General features: G+C 47.3%; 1 protein-coding gene across 1 annotated transcript in view; it reads right to left on the reverse strand.

The window, feature by feature from the left end:
- Window positions 1-22023, reverse strand: part of CSMD2 (CUB and Sushi multiple domains 2) — a 2010406-nt gene that overhangs the window by 781100 nt on the left and 1207283 nt on the right. The window contains exon 10 of the mRNA XM_069622557.1: window positions 1981-2102. Coding sequence (XP_069478658.1) covers window positions 1981-2102 — 122 coding nt within the window. The remainder of the gene's footprint in view (window positions 1-1980; window positions 2103-22023) is intronic.

Here is a 22023-nt window from a genome sequence, read left to right on the forward strand (position 1 = left end):
TTCTCTGCCCGTATGTGCGAGGAGGTGCAGGAGCACCCCCTCACACATACATACATGCAGTGCCCCAGCCAGCATTTCCAATGAGCTATGCAAGGTTGGCAAAGCAAAAAAAAAAACAACGTTGCATGGCTCAGTGGTCATTTGCGGCTGGGGAAATGAACTGTCAAATGCAAACAGTGTTTCCTTTGACAGTTCAGCCGGCCCAGGAGCACTCCCTCAGCTGGATAAAGCAGCTGAGGGAGTGCTCAGTGTTTCACTGCGCTGGCTCCTCGGCTCCTCCATAATGGGTGAGGTGGCCAGTGGGTGGATGCCTCCTCACCCATTTTGGATGAGTTGGGAGGCTTGGACTGGCCTATAGGGCAATAGTTTGATGGCTGTACCAAAAATGCAAAATGCTAGTGTAGGCCAGTCAAAATGGGCCACTTTTTTTGGCCAATGTGGGCCAGTTTGAGGAGTTACTTCACTATGCAGCTAGTAGTTTTGACCATTGTTGCTGAATAAATATTCTTTAAATATCACAATTTGTTTACATTTGAATAAAAAACAACCCCTTGGGTACTATTCAAACAGTCTGTGACTAAAGGACTGAATATCCATTTGCAAATGCTGACCATGTTTTCATTGGTGCCTAAGACCGTTTTATGGTCCATGTGATCTTCCCCCTCCCATTTCCTCCAATCTAAAAAAAAAAAAAAAGTATATATTTTTTTTTACACACATTTCATGCTGGGCTCTGGCGTCCCCCCCTAGGAGGCGGCTGCGCCCCCCTTGGGGGGCGCGCCTCCCAGTTTGAAGACCTCTGACTTAAAGTGTGGTTGTTACTTGACCTTGCAGGACTGCCGCTTTGGCGCTTACTTTAAATGTTGCACCGCCCCTTTCTCCTCCCACTTACCCTTCTTATGCCTTATGATCTGCACCGGCCTCCTGTTGATCTGCCTGGCACTCCCACCCCCCTTCTCTTGTTCCCCTTACGTAATGTCCTCCAGCTATTCCCTCTGCATTCACCGCTATACAATGTTCCTAAACTAATAAATATATGGCTGATTCCATTACTTGACAGCAATTGAGCAGGTCAGTGAAGAAAAATCACATGGCGCGTCAACCCAACAATATATTGAAGAGCACTGACAGTGTTAGATTAACCACTAATCAATGCCAGGCAGGTACAGATGACAAATCCAATGGTTACAAATGTCTTTACATGCTTTCATACATTTCTCGGTTATTTGCCCATATATTTTCTTGGTAGTCCAAAGCAAAAAAGGCTGGCAGCATCTGTCAACTTGGAATGCTGGTATTCGAAATAAGACCCAAGAGCGATAGAATACCGGCCTCACTAGAAACAGAAAAGGCCTGGCTATCTCACCAGCATTCCCTGAGGCGGCCCGCCACCAATATTCATCGGTTACGGTTGAGCGTTGGCAATCAAAGCCGCCACGGCGGAACCGGAGCACTGACGCGGGCTCCGCGGCTACATATCCCGGGCCTGTGATGGACTGGCTGATGTCAGCCTGCAATGATGTCCCATCAGCCAGCTCCCAACTGAAAGCCATCCCTTCCTGCCTCTCACAGCGCTCGAGTGCCAATCCCAGCTGGACATAGGCCAGCCATCCTTCAAAGGCCCATCAGTATTCGCATCACGAGCCGGCCGCGCGCTAGCTGTAAGCTACTTTTAATGAAATGCTTTGTTAAGCTAGTTTGCATTTCGGCACTGCTCACCCCGAGATATCAAAGGTTCTGATTAAAAATAATTAGCATTCCCCTCTTAATTAAAGTCGTCCTCCCCTCCCCCAGCCCCCTTCTGTTTCCCTGACTAGATGTACACACCCGCCCCTCATATCTGGGGCTTGTCTTGAGATTTTGTTGAAGGCGGCAGACATGTTGTAATGTTTCCAGCTTCCAGGCCGGGGAAGGCTTTCTGAAAGCGAGCCCAGGAAAGGAGGGAGAGGGGGGAGACAGGGGCACATTCACATCACGTACCTTGGCTGGGTTCAGGGCGGTGATTACCCACACACAGTGCACGTTGTTATCGTACTGCACCGGGAAATTGGGCGACGTGACGACACCGCTCGGGCCTCGCATGTGGGCATCGCACATCCTGGCTGTGGTGGGGAGGGGGCAAAGAGAGTGAGAGAAACGCAAAGATGAGTTATATGGCAAACGTTGAAACATCATTCCTTCTTGCAGACAAAAAGGCAATAATACAAATAAATGGGGGCGAAGGCGGCAGCAAATATGTACACACCACAGATGCCATTATGTCAATTTCGGGAGATGATAGTTTAGTACTAGTTTTAACTTTGCATTCTGGGACTTGTAGTGTTGGTTTTATAATGGGAAAATCCAAGACCAGATGAAAGCAAAGTTAAAACCAGGACTGGAGTAATGTCCCAAATGGAACAGGGCATGTTCGCATATATGATACAGATAATTTTGAAAAGTGCTGGGACTAAGGCTCAGCAGGGTTGGGAAAGGACCCATGAGCAAAGTCAGGACACTTTCTGGACTCACCAACCTGACTTCTTTGCACCAAAAGTCAATGAAAAGAGGAGTAAGAATTCCGCTCTTGACCAGTAGATGTCATCATAATACCTCTTTAAAATGGCATCATCTGTTTAAGCCATTTTGTGTTACATTCTTTTTTTAAAAAAAATATGTTAAAATATAGCATAAAGAAAACATGTCTGATGTTGGCAACATATACTGCAGTCTTGACATTAGATTGATTTCAGCAAAATAACACTGTTAGAATTATGAATTATTTTCAAAAGAACTCAGGGTGTGGAGCCTACATTGAACAATTTTGATTTGATCTTGCTTTTTAACATTTGAATATTTGTACTGAAGTTGATTTTTGGATTGTTGATATATTGTCCTATACTTAACACATCCTTTAATGCAAATCTCACATCATTTCATGTCAGGTCCACTGTAGTTTCAAGTGCCGTGCGGCATTTCAACGGTTCCATAGCCACTTGCGATTCTACGCCCCCAGCAGGCACTTCCCGGGCTCTGCTACCAAATATTGTTTTGTGACTAATTAGCTCCTCCCGCGACTTCTTGTCCCACTTAAAGCACTATGTATACACTTTCTTCTAAAGAATGGCTATCATGAGCCAATGGCTATCATGAGCCAATGGCCTCCAGTGGGGCAGGATAAGGAACCTGTAGAAATCCCAGTCGCCCACCAGCGCAACCACTTCCACCTCCCCACTTGGACGGCTTTCGGCCACACCCGTCATTGCTGGCTTCGGGATCGCTGAAATGTAGGGGGCAGCATACTGTGTGCACACAGAGGGTGTCGCTCCGGAGAGGGCGATAAGGCTGTAACGTCAATCACACAAGGGCCAAATATTACATGATTGAAACATTTGTTCTGCTGGTTCCCTGCTGATTGGCTGGCATTAAACCACAGAAAATGATGATATCTTAATATTATGGTAATTACCACTGAACATAAGATCAGCTCTGATAGCCATACACATGGTTCTAGTCTACTAATGTGCAGCACACTGTTGCTTCCTGACACGTTTCTACACTCAATAATTACCCATGATACCATTTTGCTTAAATAAGTATACATTACTCCTAGGAAGCTGCCATTATACACATTCTATGTTGAGTCCTGTCCCCAACACTCAATCTAACTCCCCTTTCCCCCACTCCATCCCTTCTCATCCCTCAACTCCTCAGTACTTAAGTATTACCTCCTTTCACTGCCCATCCTCCCTCAGATGACCGTCCTGGTCTGGTGCACTTATCCATCTTCTGTCAACAACCAGGCTGTCAATGTTTGCACTTGATAATCTGGGGGCGGCCCATACGGTTTACCCTCCCGTTCAGAATCAACCACAATCAACATAGAGATGTTCATATCGGCATGCAGGTAAAGGGTACTTGTGACCTGTATCCATCAACGCCACAGGTTTCTGCATCTGCCATCCTTCTATCTGATTAACACACCCTGCTCTCCTTTCTTACAAACCTATGCACAGTGAGGCCAACATATTTGAAGAAGAGTGCAACATAAGACATCTTTAGATTACATGTAGTCATTGTGATGTGTGTGTTTTTCTGCTCACCCCATGGCCCATACATTCCCCCATGGACCATACTTTCCCATCTGCTTTCATGCATAATATGTTACTGCTGAGTCACACTTGTGCTATATTTCTGCTGAGTCACCTCTGGTGCTTTTTTCTGCTGAGTCACCACTGGTGCTATATTTCCGCTGAGTTCACACAGGTGGTATATTTCTGCTGAGTCACCTCTGGTGTTATATTTCTGCTGAGCCGCCACCAGTGGCATATTTCTGCTAGGTCACCATCAGTGGTATGTTAATTCCTCAGGCAGCACTCATAGCGTTTTCAAGATACAGATACATGTTTGCCTTGCCAGTGGCGGTGGCTTTATGAATCCTGCATCCGGCATAATACAACTTCAACACTGCTGTCATTACCACCTAGCGGATGGCAATGTGCTGAAGCAGTAATTGACCTCTGGCGGTGCTTGCCCCAGAATGCACCCCAGTATATAGGAAGGAGTTGCTCAGTTCCCTTGACATATGCTCTGTTGTGTACTGTACTTATCACATGTGCTTAAGGGACGTCGCCCTTAACATCTGAAACTGACCTCAGTCCAGGTGAAATTGTCCTGAATGGAGCACACACATTTGAAAGAACATGGTTTGGAAGTGTTACTGCTCTGGTCTGGCACATGCTGTGGACACACGCTTTGTGACCTGTCAACTTGTCTTTGAATCTATCTGCCACTCTCTGTTGACTTCTCCAACCTAGATGGGAGTCTTGCTTGATGGCCTCACTGGGTGCCTGACTAGTCCAGATCCAGGAGGTGCGCAAGTTTCAGTGTGAGGTCACACCCTGCCCGTTGTGCTTGAGTTAATATTGCTTCATCCCTCTCCTGTCCAGCATTATGAGGCCCTTGTATGAGGCTTAGAGTAAGTGTCTTGCATTTTGGACATGAGTCTTAAGATGGTTTTGTTCTCCTTTCCCAAAGAGTTGATGATTGAACCCGTCTACCACGTGATCACAGTTCCTTGGAGGGTTCCTCGGCGTTCGCGTTTGTCTCCCCCGTTTGCCACCATATTTATTTGGCCACTGTTCTGGAACCACAGCCGCTGTGGAGCTTCATACACTGATGACGCACAAGACTAGCTACACGTCCCGGAACATGGCGATCAATTTCCATGGAGGCTCTGAATTGCTGTAATTTATTGAAAATGAGTGGCATTACAACTGTGGTTCCCCTTCTGGATACCACAGATGTGTTTCCATCTTCTGATCATGAGAGCCAAATGTAATCCAAGGGTCCTCTGGTGGGCTCCACCCAACAGGAACCTCACAATTGGCCCTGTGAGTCCATCTTGTTTCCCAAGTCATGTAGTGCCCGTGGTGTATTGTGAGCTCCTGTCCCAATTGCACCCTTGCCATTCAGGTAGTTTACTAGCGTTAGATTGCACAAGACTGCTTGACATCAGCCAGGTGTCTTTTTACAAAACACAACTAAAGTGCATGCAGCGGACCAGCACTTAGGTTCTGTGGGGCCCCTTCAATGCCATTGACTCGGTCCACTAGGTTGCGTGGACAAGGAAAGAGCCAAACTCGCTTTAACTTTTTTAATTTCCCTCTCTGTCTTGTGGAAAAGTAAACACTTCCTGCACATGATCTTTGCAGGTGCAATTCACTTGTGGATTCCTTTGGAATCCCCCTGCTGTTTGGCAGGTGGTCATGCAAGGTGCATTATGTAGGAATCCAATTATTTTTTCCGCCTGCATTGAAACCTCATGCAGGCGTAAAATGAAGGGCCTGCAAAAGCCGGAGGAGGAAAGTAGGCCGGACATCTAAGCTCCACTCTGTACCCATGCTCCATCTAGTCACTGCTCGAAAATGGGATCGGGTAAATCAAGGTGTAACAGCATTACGCCTTGAATTAACACGCTGATTTACCACCACTCATGAGTTGAATCTAATTCTAGGAAGTTGAGTTTTAATGGCCTCATATTATTTTGCTTTTCCTCTGGAAAGAGGCAACCAGTGCGTTTTCATCATGACTCTGTGTTTGGAGAGTTCACTCCCTTTGCTTACCAGTGCATCCTCCGCTTTGATGGATTTTTGTAAATATTTGAGAACCCATTGTTGTGTAGCGTGGTGTGGTCTGTTGGGTGTGATTGGGCTGTTTCTTTCTCTCACTAGAGCTAAGGAGTTTAGGCTTCCTCTCTTCAAGCCCTTCTGCCTGGAAAACAACTTCAGACCCGCTGTGCAAGCCTTGGTCCGCACCCTTTTGGAAGGCCTTCCGGCAATTACCCTGGTGCCCCTGAGATGTGAAGGCATGCAGCAGCACGACTCATCAAAGGACTCTGCACATTCAAGAACAACATGCAGACTCTCATTGAACTGCACTGGCTCCCTCGGCAAGCCCATATCATCTCCAAATCCTGTTTCATCATCTAAGAATCTGTCCTCCTGAAGTCCCTTAGCAACCTCACTGAGAAACTCAGTATCTCCCAAGTCCTGCCATCCACCAGAAGTGAGGACATGTGCACAGGTGAACTCCACCGGTGCAGGAAGAAAAGAACCACAAGACATTCTTTCTATGTATGCTATGCCCGAGACTCTGGAACCACCTCCCCATCAACATCAGACTCACCCCATTACTTCTACAGTAATGGAAAATAGCGCAAGACCTTCCTCTTCAAGGAATGGCTCCTCTCTAATAACAAGGTCAACAAACCCTCCACTCCCAACCCTACCTCAGAGTCGGTGAACCACTCCCTACTATTTCCTCCCCTGGTTGCTTGTCCCATGCTTGTCCATTGTTTGCTTGTCCTGGATGCTCCCCTTTCTGCCAATTGTCTGCCCTCCCCTATTGTTAGCTCCATGCTCCTTTTTCCCTGCTTCCTTCATTGTATTATTCCCATTATAATTGTAAAGTGTCCCGTTGCTAGGTGAACGCTCAATGCATACCATGGTAATATTAATAGTGATACAGAGTTCCATGCAAAAATCATATATTAAGCTGCAAAGCTGCATCCATGGCTAAGCGGTTACCATTCCCCATGAACACTTAGCACTTCTAAAGGGAAGTATGCACCATATTTAGGTTGCAGCCACTGCTGAAGTCTTGGCTTCGTTCTCTTTATGGAACACAGTGAGCTCCCACCATAAATGCCTATGAGCTTAGTGTAGCCTATTGATCAAAGTCAACGTCCCCCACTCACAGTGGTCTTCATGGTCACTGTGGCAGTGGAAGTCATCTCCCCCAGTTGTATGTGGTCGATGATATTTCTTGACTCATTGGGACCTCTTGGTGGAAGACAGCTCCACCGAGTTGTATGTAGTCAGTGATGAATCTTGACTCATTGGGACCTAATGTTGGCAGACATCTCCAACAGTTGCATGTGCTTGGTGATGTTTCTTGACTCGTTGGGACCTCTGGGTAGAAGACAGCTCCACCCTGCTGTGTGTGGTCAGAAATGTATCTTACCTCATTGGGACCTCTTGGTGGAAGACATCTCCATCCAGTTGCATGTGCTAGGTGATGTTTATGTTTATTGACTTGTAGGGACCTCTTGGTGGAATACAGTTCCACCTATTTGTATGTGGTTGGTGATGTGGCTTACCTCGTTGGGCCCTATTAGTGGAAGACATCTCCATCCAGTTGCATGTGCTAGGTGATGTTTATGTTTATTGACTTGTAGGGACCTCTTGGTGGAATACAGCTTCATCCAGTTGTATGTGGTTGCTGATCTTGTGTTGCCTTGTTGGGACATCTTGGTGGAAGACATTTCCACCCAGTTGTATGTGGTCGGCAATGTATATTGCCTCGTTGGAACCTGTTGGTGGAAGACAGCTGTCACGACCCTCAGCCCTGATCCCCACTGGCAAGCCCATTGGCCAGGTGGAATCAGGACTCGGATCTCAAATAAGGCCTGGCATCCACGTCTCAGGCCCTCTTGGGGCCAGGCTCATATGCAGTGAAAGACATCTGCTCAGGGAACTACTTTACGGGACTGAAACCACCCTACTTGACCTGAAAAACCAAATGGATGATGCCAGAGACATGGGCAAACCAGCACTTCTCTTACTTCTTGACCTTTCCGCGACTTTCGACCTCGTGGATCATGACGTCCTATGCCACCACCTCTCCTCTACTGCCAAATTCTCCCCTGAAGCCACAGCATGGATCACTTCCTTCCTACAAGACAGAACCATGCAAGTATTCTCGGACTTAGCCTCCGCCTCACCAACCATCATACTCTGTGGGGTGCCCCAAGGCTCCTGCCTTTCACCCACCCTCTACAACATCTTCACATGACCACTTTTCCTCATCCTCGATGATATGGGCATTTCCTACACTAAGTACACCGATGACACACAGATCCTCCTCACCCTCACCAGTAACTATGACACTGACTCCCTGACCCTCAACAACCTCTACAACACCATCCAAGCCTGGATGGCAGACAATGGACTATGCCTCAACTCAGACAAGACTGAATTCCTCCTGGTAGGCTCACCCGACACGCTGAAAAATCTAGACTCCCAATTCAGTCATTTCACCATAGACTCCATCAAAATACCTGTCTCAGAATCAGTCAAAACCCTTGGAATCTACTTGGATTACAACCTATCCATGGATAAACAAGTCAACGCTATAGCCTCGGCAGCTGCATACCATGCCAAACTTATCAACGCAGTCAGGCCCTTTCTCTCCAAAGAGAACTGCACTAACATAGCCAGAGCCATCACTGGATCTAGGCTTGACTATTGTAATGTACTCTTTCTAGGCACCTCCAACAAAAACCTAGAGAGGTTACAAATCATTCAGAATAGTGCTCTCCGGGCAGCCCAAGGCATTGCCAAAAGAGAACACATCTCGGAGGCCAGAAAACTAGCACACTGGCTCCCAATAAAAGAAAGGATCATCTTCAAGACTCTGACACTGACCCACAAGTGCATTCACCTTAGTGCCCCTGACTACCTCTTCCAAAGGATCCATCCCGTCTCTTCCACGAGGCCAACCAGATCACCATATACTAACATGCTCTTTGTGCCATTAGTAAAAAAAGTCAGAGCGGGCGGATCCAGCTTCCCATATCTCGCACCCACTCACTGGAACGCCCTACCTCCCACAATGCGAGGTGAGGCCTCCCTCAGCACCTTCCGCAAAACCATGAAAAGCATCTTATTCACATAAGATTCCTCGCACCAGTCGAATACATCTCATATGTTCCTAATGCATAAACTGTATTGTAATGACCAACTGTACCAACCAAAATGTCAGCTCTATGCTTTTTCAAATTCATAATGTACCACTGAATGACTCTATGCCTGTAACTAAGCTCTGGCAAGTAACAGCACCTCAAAGCCCATGGGTTACTTGCGCGCTATATAAATATAAATAAAAAAATAAATAAATGTAGGCTTTCATCCAACATGGAGGCATCCACATAGCTTGATTCCTAAGAACCAAGCTATGCGGTATAGTGTTTTGGGTGTGGTGACCTAGGGACTACTTTACCTGGACTACTTTGCAGAGGTTATTTAAACCACACCCGAACAAGACAACACGCTTTGCGTTACTTTGCAGCTAGCAATGTGACACTCACCGTGTCCAGCTTACACACGAGCCTGGGAAATCAGAACCTGCAGAAAGACAAAAGAACATCGTAAGCAGCAGCATTTTATCTGCGATCTCAATCCTTCACTGCTCGCAGCTCCTGGGTAGCTCTGTTGGATCTGTGCTCCGCCCGGACCAAAGAACCTGAAAAAGGGAGAAAACACAGATCAACGAAGACAAGACATCGCAGCGCTGCGCAAAGCGCTTACTTACCGTATCATAGCGCTTATTGTGCGCCATCATTTACCGGCGAGGCCCAGTTTAGCCAGTTCGCCACGCGGACACTCCGCACAACTAAGGGAGATGAAAAGAGACATTATCAAACAGAGAAAGGCATGCAAGAATAACAACTCAATAAACAGCAATAAGACCTACCTGAAAGACATTACTTGGGCCGCTGTCAGTGAAGTAACTGGACCGCACACGCCCACGGAAGACAACGCGCCCCTGCCCAGAAAGCAGGAAGGAGAGCACACCAACTTCTACAACAAGGTGAGAAGAGGGCCCAGAGGGGCTGAAGTCATACGGGAGGTGGGGGGAAAACTTACCTTGGTTGGCCAGTCCTAAACACAGTCCTCCTGTATTTCCAGGCGGAACTTCCACCGAGAACCATGCCAGGGAATCACTGAGAAGGATACCAGCAACCAACTGGCTGGGTGGTGTCCCCGTGGATACCAGGTGAGCGTAACACAGCTTCTCCCATTTGTATGTGGTCGGTGATGTTTCTTGCCTCGTTGGGACCTCTTCGTGGAAGACAGCTCTGCCAAGTTGCATTTGGTTGGTGATGTTTTTTGCCTCGTTGGAACCTCTTTGTGGAATGCAGGTCCTCCCCTGTTGTATGTGGTTAGCAATGTTTCTTGGCTTTTGTACCTCTTGGTAAAAGTCTACTCCACCCAGTGGTATGTAGACAGTGGTATTTATTGCTTAACGAGAATGACAAGGTATGTAGACAGCTCCAGGCAGTTGCATGTGGTCAGTGGTATTTATTTCCATATTGGGACCTCTTGAAATAATAGGCTCCACCCAATTGTATGATGTCTGTGGGGTTAATTGCTTCTTTGGGCCCTTTTGGTAGGTTGCACCTGCACCCATGTTGGTTATGTTTATTATGTGGTTGGTGGTGTTTATGGCCTAATTGTGAACTGCTGGCAGAAGGGAGTTATCTTCCAGTTGTATATAATCCGTAGTCTTTATTCACACATTGGAACATCTTGTTAGATGTCAGCTCCACCCAGTTGTATGTGGATTGTGGTGTGTATTGTCTATTTAGGAGCTTTTTGCTAGAAGACTGCTCCACCCAGTTGTATGTGGTCACTGGTTTAAAATAAATCATTTGGACATCTTTGAAGATGGAAGCTCAGCCCAGCTTTATGCTTTGAGTGTCATGAATTACCAACTGAAAACTTCTTGGTAGAAATGACTTCACTGAGCTCAAGAGAGTAAACAAAAAGTATTATCTCATCGGGAAGCTTGGTAGAAGATGGCTGCATTTCCGTTTGGATGGTGAAAATGGCATATATTATCTCAAATGAATGGCTTGGAAGATGATTACTCTAGTCAGATGTTTGTGATCAAGATTGTCCATTACCACATTGAAATGTCTTTACAGAAGAGAGCTTCAGACAAAGTTCTAGGGTTATCAGAGTTTTCATTCATGGATCATCTTGTCTGGGAGGATAGCTCAAGGGCACATTGCTTGTCTTGGAAGTATATATACACAGGTTCTAATCCTGGTCCAGCCCTTAGAGACTGCTCTCTGCTATAAAACACATTATATATGATTAATGAATATTTTTCTTGGTTGAAGGACTCTGCACCTAATTTATGTGGTCACCTGCTCAGAGCCTGCAACCTCTGGATAGACTAAGGCGTTGTTGCATTTTCAATGGTCAGTGTGATCCATAAGCTCGCTGTGGCTTCTTGGAAAAAGACACTCTGTCCGCTTCGATGTTATTTGTGTAGTCAGTTGAAGCTATGTGTATAAGAAGGTACCTTCAACTTTAATTAGGTTATTTTGGCATACATCCTTAGTAGAATGTTTTGTTGAAAGATGATCCAGCTCAAGATAGCCAGTCTTTCCATTTATCTCATCAAATCCTTGAATGCTGGAAGACAGATCCATCCAGTTTGTACAGCAGATCCATATTTCATGGTAGGACACAGATTCATCTGGGATATTGTGGCTGATGTTTCATGAGAATTCAAGTGAACCACTTGTTAGAGAACACTCCCGTTTATGAAGGACATGGTTTTCAATGACCCCATATTAGTCTTTCTGTGGCTTGCATCTGTTTAAGGTCCATGTGCCCACCCAGCCTCCAAGCACATGAGAACTGCGGCTGGTTATGTAACACGCAGCATTGTGTATTGGATGCAGTGAGCTTTCTGATGCATTTACTGTTGGATCTGGTGCAGGAAAAATAAAAATCCATTAGTTCCAGCAATTGCATTTCTGACAGACGACTTGTGCAATGGAATGCGCCATAGCAGATAAGGAAGGCGAGAGCTGCTCTGTCTGTTGATATTAAAAGCCCTTGATGCCACCTGGCCTAGATGAAGTCCCGCATATGCACCCCCTCCTCTTCTTCTGTAACTGTAGATATTTACATAATCAATCCCTCAGAAATGACATCCCAGAAGCCATTGCGTGTAGAGAGAGCGTGCCATCCTCTTGCCCCTGCGCATTAAATCATTCTTCACAGCAGATGGAACCCTCATGGAAGCCGCTAAGCCATCTCCATTAATGCCACAAGGGATGATGGGCGATCTTGTAATGAGCCAGGTGGAAGCAGAATCCTTCACCGGGTGCGTGACGCCTGTCACGATTGGACACCGTCCGCTCGTTGCCTTGGAATGAATTGCCTAGTGAATTCCGGGGCAAGGAGGTATGAGCTGGCATCAGATTTTCACACTGGTTAATAGGAAGAGGATTTATCCTGGCACTGTGCCTACAGATTTAAAGACAACCTCCTAGAACAGCCCGGCCCTTGTAGGCATGGAAACTGGAGACAACCATTGCTGGAAGAACTAGGTTACACTATTAGAGAAGGTCAAGATTGTGGCTGCTGCAAGGAGGTCACCAAATCACAGAGCGCAGTAAATCCCTTCCGGCATTACACATCACTGTGAGGAAGAACACACTCCAGCACTCCAGTGCATGTTTGTTTTGGGACAGCATTTCCAACCCACTATTATACGGAGTAGGTGGAGAAGAGGAGGTAAGACTTTTAAGGAAGTAAATAATCTACAGAAGAGACTTCCTCCTATAGACCAACACCCTTGTTCCTCCGCCTCGGTGGGTTTTGGGGTGCTGTTATGGGCTCAGGGCACAGTAGGAAGAGGAAACACAGGAACATAACTAATTATCAGATTATTCCCATGGTTATCAATCATGAGATGTTTGAGTAGGAGCAAGAGTAAATTGGCATCCCTCTCCCTGAAGGCCTTCAATGATCAAACCTAAGCAGTACAGATGTTTCCCGGCAAAATATACGGCATTGGGAGAAATCTGCGGCATGGCGGGGGTTAATGCATGGATGGAGTAGCCTGGCATGATTTGAAGTCAGGGGGTGTCACGGGATGCCTCATTTACACATGCAATGCTTCGGCAATGACATGTCACTCGATTATCCGCCACCTCGCCTATCCATCATGCTATAGGCCTGGTGAGGCAAGGCCGTCCTGCTTAATGCAATGTTAATCACCTCACCTTGCTGCCAGCTGCCGTGACAGATCGCTCCCATCCCCGTCCACCTATCTACCACTTTAGGTTCTCTGGGGACCGCACGTGGTCTACCTGTTGCGGTAGGGAGGACAAGAGGGCGCTTTCAGCTCAAGCATCGATGGTAGGTTCCTATTCCGAATTGAGAGCCCACCAATTCCCTACAGGACACAGGTATACTCTTCCCAGCTTCAACGAACAGCCACACATTAAGGCTGCGGTGTTGTGGCAGGCAAAGCCCTGCAGGCAGCGCATAATGTCCTGTTAGGCCGCTGTTACTTCAAGGCTGAAACACCTCGGTATTAATCACTGAGCGCGCCCAGACAGCAGAGAATCAATTTGCTGCATTGTCTAATGGAAGTTCATCTGAGGACCAGGTCGGGTTCCAGATCCATTCTTTTCCCTTAGTTTAATCCCCATGAACTGTTCTCAAACCAGTAACTGTCTGCCCAGGAAGCACCATTGCCGTAAAACAGTGCTACCTGGGGCACCTCAATAACCCACAGGTACCAACCAGTTCCTGTGCTAAGTACCAACGGATGACACACAGGGCACTGATCACTGAGGAGTCTACAGCCCGCTGCAGAGTTGGATTGGTGCAACTGGCCATGACAAATGTATGTAGATGGAAGGAACATTGTAGCACTCGTGGAATACGACAACAGATTGTAATGGGTTATTTATAACGCGCATCATACCCAGAGGTTTCTAAGCGTGGACCCGGATTCGAACCTGTGTTGCTCCACGCCATCTTGCTTCCAAGACACACGTGTTTCCTCTTAGCTATCCTCCCAAGACGATGAAGAGTGCAAGCCAATCTAGAGCATCGTGTTCAGTGCCTGGTCGACTATGTAGTCCGCGTGCAAGCCAATCAAGGGCATTGCGTTCACTGCCCGGATGACTATGAAGTCCGCGTACAAGCCAATCAAGGGCATCGCGTTCAGTGCCCGGTTGACTGTCCAGTCCGCGTGCAAGCCAATCTAGGGCATTGCGTTCAGTGCCTGTTTGACTGTGTAGTCTGCGTGCAAGCCAATCTAGGGCTTTGCGTTCAGTGCCTGTTTGACTGTGTAGTCTGCGTGCAAGCCAATCTAGGGCTTTGCGTTCAGTGCCCATTTGACTGTGTAGGCTGCAGTGTTACACTTTGCAGTGGGCTTCTGCTCCCTTCTGTCTGTGCACATGTTATTAATTCTTCCTTCAAGACTCTGCAAAGATGGATTAGTTGGGTGGAAAAAGGCCTCTTTCCACTGCTTCAAAGACGTCCCATCCACCCCATCCCTTTTCACATTAATCCGGCCCTATGGGTGGGGGGGTTATTGGCTTCTCCAAGTTGTTCAATTCACAAGCTGCCAGTAGATCATGGTGACAGTTTTATTCCAAAGGGACATGCAGGCTTCACCAGTTAAATCCCTGTCCAGGCTGCAGAATTCAGAATGCCACGTCCAAGATGCTTCTGGACTGCCGGAGTCGGGTCAGAACGTTTTCACCGGACATTTCATCCCTCTTCCAGCATTTCAAAACAGTGGTGGCCTCATTTTCTGGAATATCACTTTCCAGAGTGTCCACAGTGTCCTGCGTGTTGATGCAAAGGTAATGAAAAGGTTGCAACTCACTGATGTGTCCGTCATCGCATGGGCATCTCCTGTGGTCTGGATGGAGCTCAGAAGCCCTGACATTCCCAGCCCTTCTCTGCATGAAATAGTGTTTTATATTTTCCAAACTGAAAGGCCTCCCTTGGGCAAGGTTTCTAACTTTTAAGCATGCAATTTATTTCCTAATGATTGTGCGGACATATTTAGGAGAAACATGCTCTCTATTCATTGTGACCTCCTTTTTAAATTATGCATACTCATTGAAAACCTCTGGCACCACCGCTTTATAAGCCAAGGAAATTACTTTAATTTCTAAGGAAGTCGATCCTTAAGTCCTTAGGGAGCTGCCATCCACAAAATGAATTAAGCAATATGCCCCCACTGCGAGGGGCATATTGCTATTAGTAACCCGGCCCGCAAGACCTGCGAGACCAGGATACTAAAAGCATTTTTTTCTGTCCCGAAACACTGCGACAGAGAAAATGGCCACCGGGGAAGGCAACGGCCATCAGGAGCGGACGCGCTGGGAACAATTCTGTTCCCAGCTTGTCTGCTCCTGAACAAATCAAGATAAGAAGGTAAGTGGGGTTGGGACGGGGACGAGGAGGAGGAAGGGATGGGGAATAAAACTAAAAAATAAATGTACCTAAGTCCCCAGTGGGGGACGATGGCAGCCTCCAGCCGTGCGGCAGCTCGGAGAGGGGATGGCCCCGCTTTGAGCCTCCTCATTGGCTGAGGGGCTGCCACGCCCCCCACTGTGGACAAAGCAGGGAAATCACTGCCGAGGGATTCTCGGCCGGGTAACGACCCGGCAAGAGCCAATCAGAATGTGTTTTACATTCTGCTTGACTGTCGCTGGGTACTAATTAGAAAGATACTATAGTAAGGAACTGGCCAGGAACCATATCAGAAACCGGCAATGCTCCTCACCTGGGTTGCTTCTTCCAACGGACTGACATGTCCACTTCAGATTATGGCTTTTGATGTTACATGTAAAATGGAGCCCACTTTTGCACAATAACATCTCTCCGTCCGATGGCCACACTGCCCAGTCACATTCGCATGATCAAAGGTCTTTGGTACATCTAAGTGTCCTTTGTGTCCAGCCAGGAGCAAAGGGGTGAGAGTCCCATGGCACTGAACTAACCAGCATCCAGACAACATAAACATCCTCTTTGAGCTTGTCCAACTCTGGGCCTCAAGGGCTGGGATTCTGGCGGGTTTTCATATTAAAACATGTTTAAGTTCCTTGTTTACCCCCTTTCAAATAAATCACTCACTTTTCAAGTCTGGCCTAACAAGTTAATTCTCTCGCGGCGAGGACCCTCCTCTGCATCGGACCACGTGCCTTTTGGTATCCGAGGACCCTCCTCTGCATCGGACCACGTGCCTTTTGGTATCCGAGGACCCTCCTCTGCATCGGACCACGTGCCTTTTGGTATCCGAGGAACCTCCTCTGCATCGCACCAGGTGTATTTTGGTATCTATGCAAACAAGATCCATCTTCTCCGAGGTCAAAGGGCAGTGATCTAGTAGTCCCCTCTCCAGCCCCCATGGTGCTGCTTGGTGGATCGGTTACTTTGCATGTTCATGTTAAATGTTAAAGGTATTTATATCATGCACCGTCACCAACGGAGTTGGTCCCCAGGCGCTCTGGTGGATCTGCATGACAAAAAGGTGGTCAGGGTTGGGTTAGTCCTGAGAAGAGAGAGGAGGAGAGAGAGAGAGGTGATGTGCTGTTGGCGGCTTCAGTTCGTTATACACAGTGCGCTGAGCTTTGGTGTAAGTATTGGACCGGGGCGATACCTTGAGTGCTGTTGGTGTTGTTTATGTGTTGTTGGTTTGTTGTGGATGCAGTCTGGTAAAGGGTGTGTGGTTTGCTGGGCGAGAACTGGTCGGGTGAGTTTTCGGGTGAGTTTTCGGGTGAGTTGGGTATGCAGAGATTTGAAGGCAGGGATAGTGGCGCGAGAATCCTGGTTGTGGCACATTTGTATTGCTATGGGTGGGATTAGTTGCTACTATCTTTTCTTGACCGTCTGACTATTGTGGGTCTTGGCGCGGCGCACTCCCTGCTGTATTCTAATGAACTTAGTATAATGTGATTAGTGTGTCTACTCTCTTCCTTAGGTAGCGGAGCTAGGGGCTGGATGTGGAGACGTTTCCATAATAAGCCACAGTGCATCTATTTAACAGCCCAAAGGCACGACGAGCTACAGGAACAGCGTGTTGGCTAATTGGATGGACATTGCTGTTTGATGCTTTGTGAGGTGTTAGAAATTGTGCAGTTGATCCAAGGAGGAGAAAGACACTTTAATGTGGAGGGAATCCATTTGCCTTGTCTAGCACCCCAAAGTCACAACCTTTATTTTTTGTGTGTGACGGGGCCCACGGACCGATGCTGACCTTAGCTCTATCACACAGCTTCTCTCGTTCCTTAATGATATCAACTAATATGGAAAGAGAACGGCCTTTTCTACAAGGTCGACCTTTCCACCAAAGGAGAGCTATGCCAGAGGGAGGCAATTAGAAGGACCTTGTACTACTGGGAATCCACACAGATCAAGAAGGCACGGGTTTGCACTATGAGAGCTTAGCTAGGCGTTGTAGAGCAATTATCCTACCAGAGGCGGGCTACGATGCTTCTCTCATGTCACTATCAGACAACCTCACCCGAAGAGCCATCAAATGCAACCCCTTCAGCTTTTCTCCTATTGCTGAGCGATTGATTTGATTTGATTGTTTATTTGTATAGTGCCTATACAAATGTGTTTCAAAGTGCTTCAAGGCAGGGGATTAGGGGAGCAGGGGAAAATACAATACATTCTTACAAGGCCCTGAGTAATTAAGAATGGGTCATTTGCGACCGTACTAGACCTGACAACATTTCTGATAACGCAAGAGCATTGACAATGATGAAGGAGGGACGAGGCGAGGGGAGAGGAAGAAACAATGACTATCATACTAGGCCTGGTGGCAATTCTGGCAGTGCAAGTGCATAGCTTATGGTGAGGGAACGGGAGGAGAGGCGAGACAGTAAGGCAAGGGAGAGGAAGAAAATACTGAGAAACAATGAGTAAGGTGAACAGATGCGCGCAGAGGAAATTCACTATTAAGGGGCAAAACAAGCAGGTGGAATAACCACCGCCATGATACAAAAAGTAAAAAGCTGAGCACATTATGATGGAAGAGTCCAGAGTGTGCATGCCATGATGCAAAGTCGTTGATGCGCACAATCTGATTCAGGACCCCTATGGTTATGTGCTGATCCAAAAGGTCCAGCGTGAGAATGTCGAGATTCCGGGGGGGTGAGGGGTGGGGGGAGATGCTTGGCAAAGGCTGTGGCACGGCCAGTTCTCGGCCGCAAGGCCCAACGGATTGCCCCTGCCCGATGGATTGTAGTATTGTTTTTCACTCGCCTAAGTGATTGGCCGTTCCCTGTTACGGCAGGCAGGGTTCAGCATCTTCTTGGAGAGGAGTAGGCAAGGACCAACAGATCTCTCACGATGAGCAGATACGGACCAATAGATCTCTCACGATGAGCAGATACAAGGAAACACTGAACCAAATTTAGGGAAGAGTAACCCCATAAGCTGGGAATCACTTTCTCCCTCAACTGGTCTCTGGCCAGTAGAACCGAATGAAGCACAATTGTCACATCAAAGTATTAAAGATGATCAGTCATCGTAGTTCCTAATTTCCCATGGTGTTAACCTCGGATAGTCTCGATTCCTTGCCTGAAAACCTCTGCTCTATAAAGCAGAGAGTCTGTGACGACAGACTGAAGATAGCTCTGGGGCAACGCGTTTGTCTTGAAAGCAAGACAACGCAGCTCAACATGGGTTTGAATCCTGACTCTGCGTTTAGAAACCACTTTCCATTCAGGCGGTGCTTGGGTCCTCACTGCAGCTAATGCCCTCTGCAAGTGGGGGTTCTCTATTTAGAAGTTGGGTTTTTGCAGAAACTGGGGAGTTCTGTGAGTAGTTGTATGAAGACTATCAGGTGAGGTTGTTTGCTTCTTGGGAGTCAAGGATGCCAGTGGGGCATAGACCCTGTGTGTGGGATCTGGAATAGCTTAAGTGCTGTGGACGAGTATGCTCCTCCTATTTGCATAGACATGCATAATCGCCCGTTAGTTGAGGGGTTAAATAAGGGTTTGGATATTGGAGCGTAGATCGGTACTGGAACCGCTGTCTGAAACTGCAGTGCTTTGTTCAGTGTATGTATCAGTGTAGTGGACTTTTCCCACACTGCTAATGACTTCACATGTGGGTGCCTACAGGACAGGTGATTGGCTTGGTTTTGCTGGACACCCTGTTTGTTTTGTGGGACATTTTTTGTTGTGCCACCAATCCTTCTAAAACCTTCTGAGGCTTTTTCAAGTCACCCGGAAGACAAGGTTCATAAAAAAAAACAACTGTGACCTCTTTATAATGGTTATTTGAGTCAAAGCCGGAGGTTCCGGGAAAAGCAGGCACTAAGAAACTCCTGGGAAAACCCACTCCATCTTTGCATCAGAACGAAAAGGCGGGGCCTGGAAGGAGGCAGGAAGCACCCATGGTTATAAGAGAGGGGCTGGACTGCAACTCTCGAGATCCCTCCCCATTGACTATACTAGCAAGGGCTGATGGGTGTGTGTTGTCCAAGTCATCTGTGCAGACGCACATGGTAGTGCCCCTGTTCTAGGACAGCAGGCTGCTATGTTATTGTTCCAGGGGAGGAATTGGGCCAGAACGATACTGACCTGTAGACACAAGATGAAGAAGCTATCTGCCCCAGATTACCGGGAGTCTCCCAAACGCCATGCCTCGTCATCCTTTGCTCAACAGCCCAAAAATAGACAATGCACCTGTTCTTTCTTTCTTTCTTTTTTCTTTCAATTATCGGAGGCGTGGGCGGACCCACGCAGGCGCTTCCCCATCCTAAAGGATGATGTGCACCAGACCCACCAATGAATACTTAGTTTACATAAACTCACAGCTCTTCCCACCGCCCTGTCTGCCTCACAAAATCCAACATCACACTGCTCCTCCTCCTGACTCTCACCCCGTCACCTCCCAGCAAAGTCCTCCCACTCAGCTCAGCCACACAACACTGTAGATAGGTCTCATGGTTTGCACACATTTTACTGTTAGGGTGACCATGCTGGCCTAGGAATTGAGCACCATACCCAGTGTGCATTGCACGCTCAGAAGAAACGCATGTTTGAATTACTAGTACAGATATGTTTGATAAATTATTCGTGGTCATTCAAATGTTCCCAAAATGCACTTCGTTTTTATGCAGAGCAGTCAGCGTCCTACGTTCAGGACAGGGCATGCACATGATTTGACACTTAGCTCCACCCCCCAGTACTGCCCACACCACTTGCAATCCGCCTCCCCTTGCGTGTGAAGGGGGTGGAGGCGAGTACCCCAGTAAACGTGGTCCATTTCCAGCAGTGGGTGCAGAAGACATGGCAATACACTCCACTGAGTCCTTCGATCCACACTCGCCGTATCCCTCCGTCCTTGAGTCCAGTGTGTCTGGGAGAGGGAAGATGCCAGAGCAGAAGTTATGCCCTCTGCTTGCACCGAATGGAAACATATGCACAGTCCGACTAAGCTAGGTAATTGCATTGGTAACATATTCCAGACACGCCTCTTGCGTGGGAATCTGAAGGCATGGCAACTGATAAGGTCTGAAACAAAGGGCACCATTGCACAGAGCTATTTTTAGATGCCCAATGCGTTCTCCTAGTAGCACTATGCAATTTGCGCAAATACAACATGAGAACGTTGTTATGGATGCTCCTTTCTGTGCCTTGCTTATCTAGCAACAGGAAATAAAATTAAGTAAAATGGGGGTGACAAACAGAAGTTCCTCGGGTCAACTCCGAATGTTTCTGAAACGCTGCCATGGGGCAGAAAAGAACCCTGCCTGCATGGTACCTGATCGTGAAACTTCCCTTTGCGAATCAGGAATGTGCTTTGAATCACTGAATCACTGCTGCGGCGCTACCCCTGTTCGCACGTTCTGCACGTATGTTGGAATATATATGCACACATTTATGGCCTAGCCAAATCACCTCTGAGCATCAAACCACCAGCATGTTATGGTCACTTGTGAGAGACAAAGTCTTAGGTGAAGTAATACGAGGAAAACTCAGCCTGTTCGATTTTAGCGTTTTTTGGGTTCCGATAAAGCTTCCCTTCAACATGTTTTGCTTACAATGCTGAACAAGTTTTGAGTTTCACCCAAGAAATGACTCATCCCCCGAAGCGCACTACCACTCGGGGAGCCTGTCAAGGGTTGTGACCCATGTTGAATCCTTAGACTGGGCAGATGGGGGGAGGAGCTGTCACCGCCCACATTCACGCCAGAATCCAGGAGAACTGTGCAGTTGGCACAAGACCACTCCAAAGATACAACCTTCTTGTGGGGGGTTCCACATCACCACTCTACTGTAAGGATGCCATCAAAACAATGTTAAGCAAGGGTCCTATACTATCAAGCAAAAGACCACTCTATTGAAATGCAGTAATTCAAGACAGATCCCAAAAATGGATGCAATACCGGTACTCACCACTATCAGAAAGCCGGCGTTTTAAAACCACCAGACTTTTGTGCATAACTGAACAGAGGAACCCAAACCAGGCCAAGGAAAGACTTGCTAAGAGGTGGATACAATGTAAAACTATATTCTGAAATGAGTTGAAGGAAGTAATTATTTAATGTATGTGTAAAAGTTGTAAGTTTTGATCTAAAGTGACATTCAGCTGAATTCTGCCTGACAACAACCCCCGACAGGAGTTGAAACTTGATCAAACTGCATTCCCAGGCCTGGCTGCCTCCTGCTTCCCCACCAAAAGGAGATGACACCTCTCTGATTAGATTAGGGGAGGGGCACCTGCAGGAGGTTGAACAAAGCCTTGTCCTGGACTCAGGCAAAAGTTATATTGGAGGGGCCTTAAAGTGGCTTCCTCTTGGGAGAAGTGGGAGGAGAAGTGCCTCTAGGACCCACCCGAGCTGGAGGCGGGGACAGACAGAAGCTTCCCCCATGTGCTTTGGAACCTAAACCACACCCATCTGGGCCAG

This window comes from Ambystoma mexicanum, chromosome 11, assembly GCF_040938575.1.
Source record: "Ambystoma mexicanum isolate Mex_15411 chromosome 11, UKY_AmexF1_1, whole genome shotgun sequence".
Taxonomy (NCBI): Eukaryota; Metazoa; Chordata; class Amphibia; order Caudata; family Ambystomatidae; genus Ambystoma; species Ambystoma mexicanum.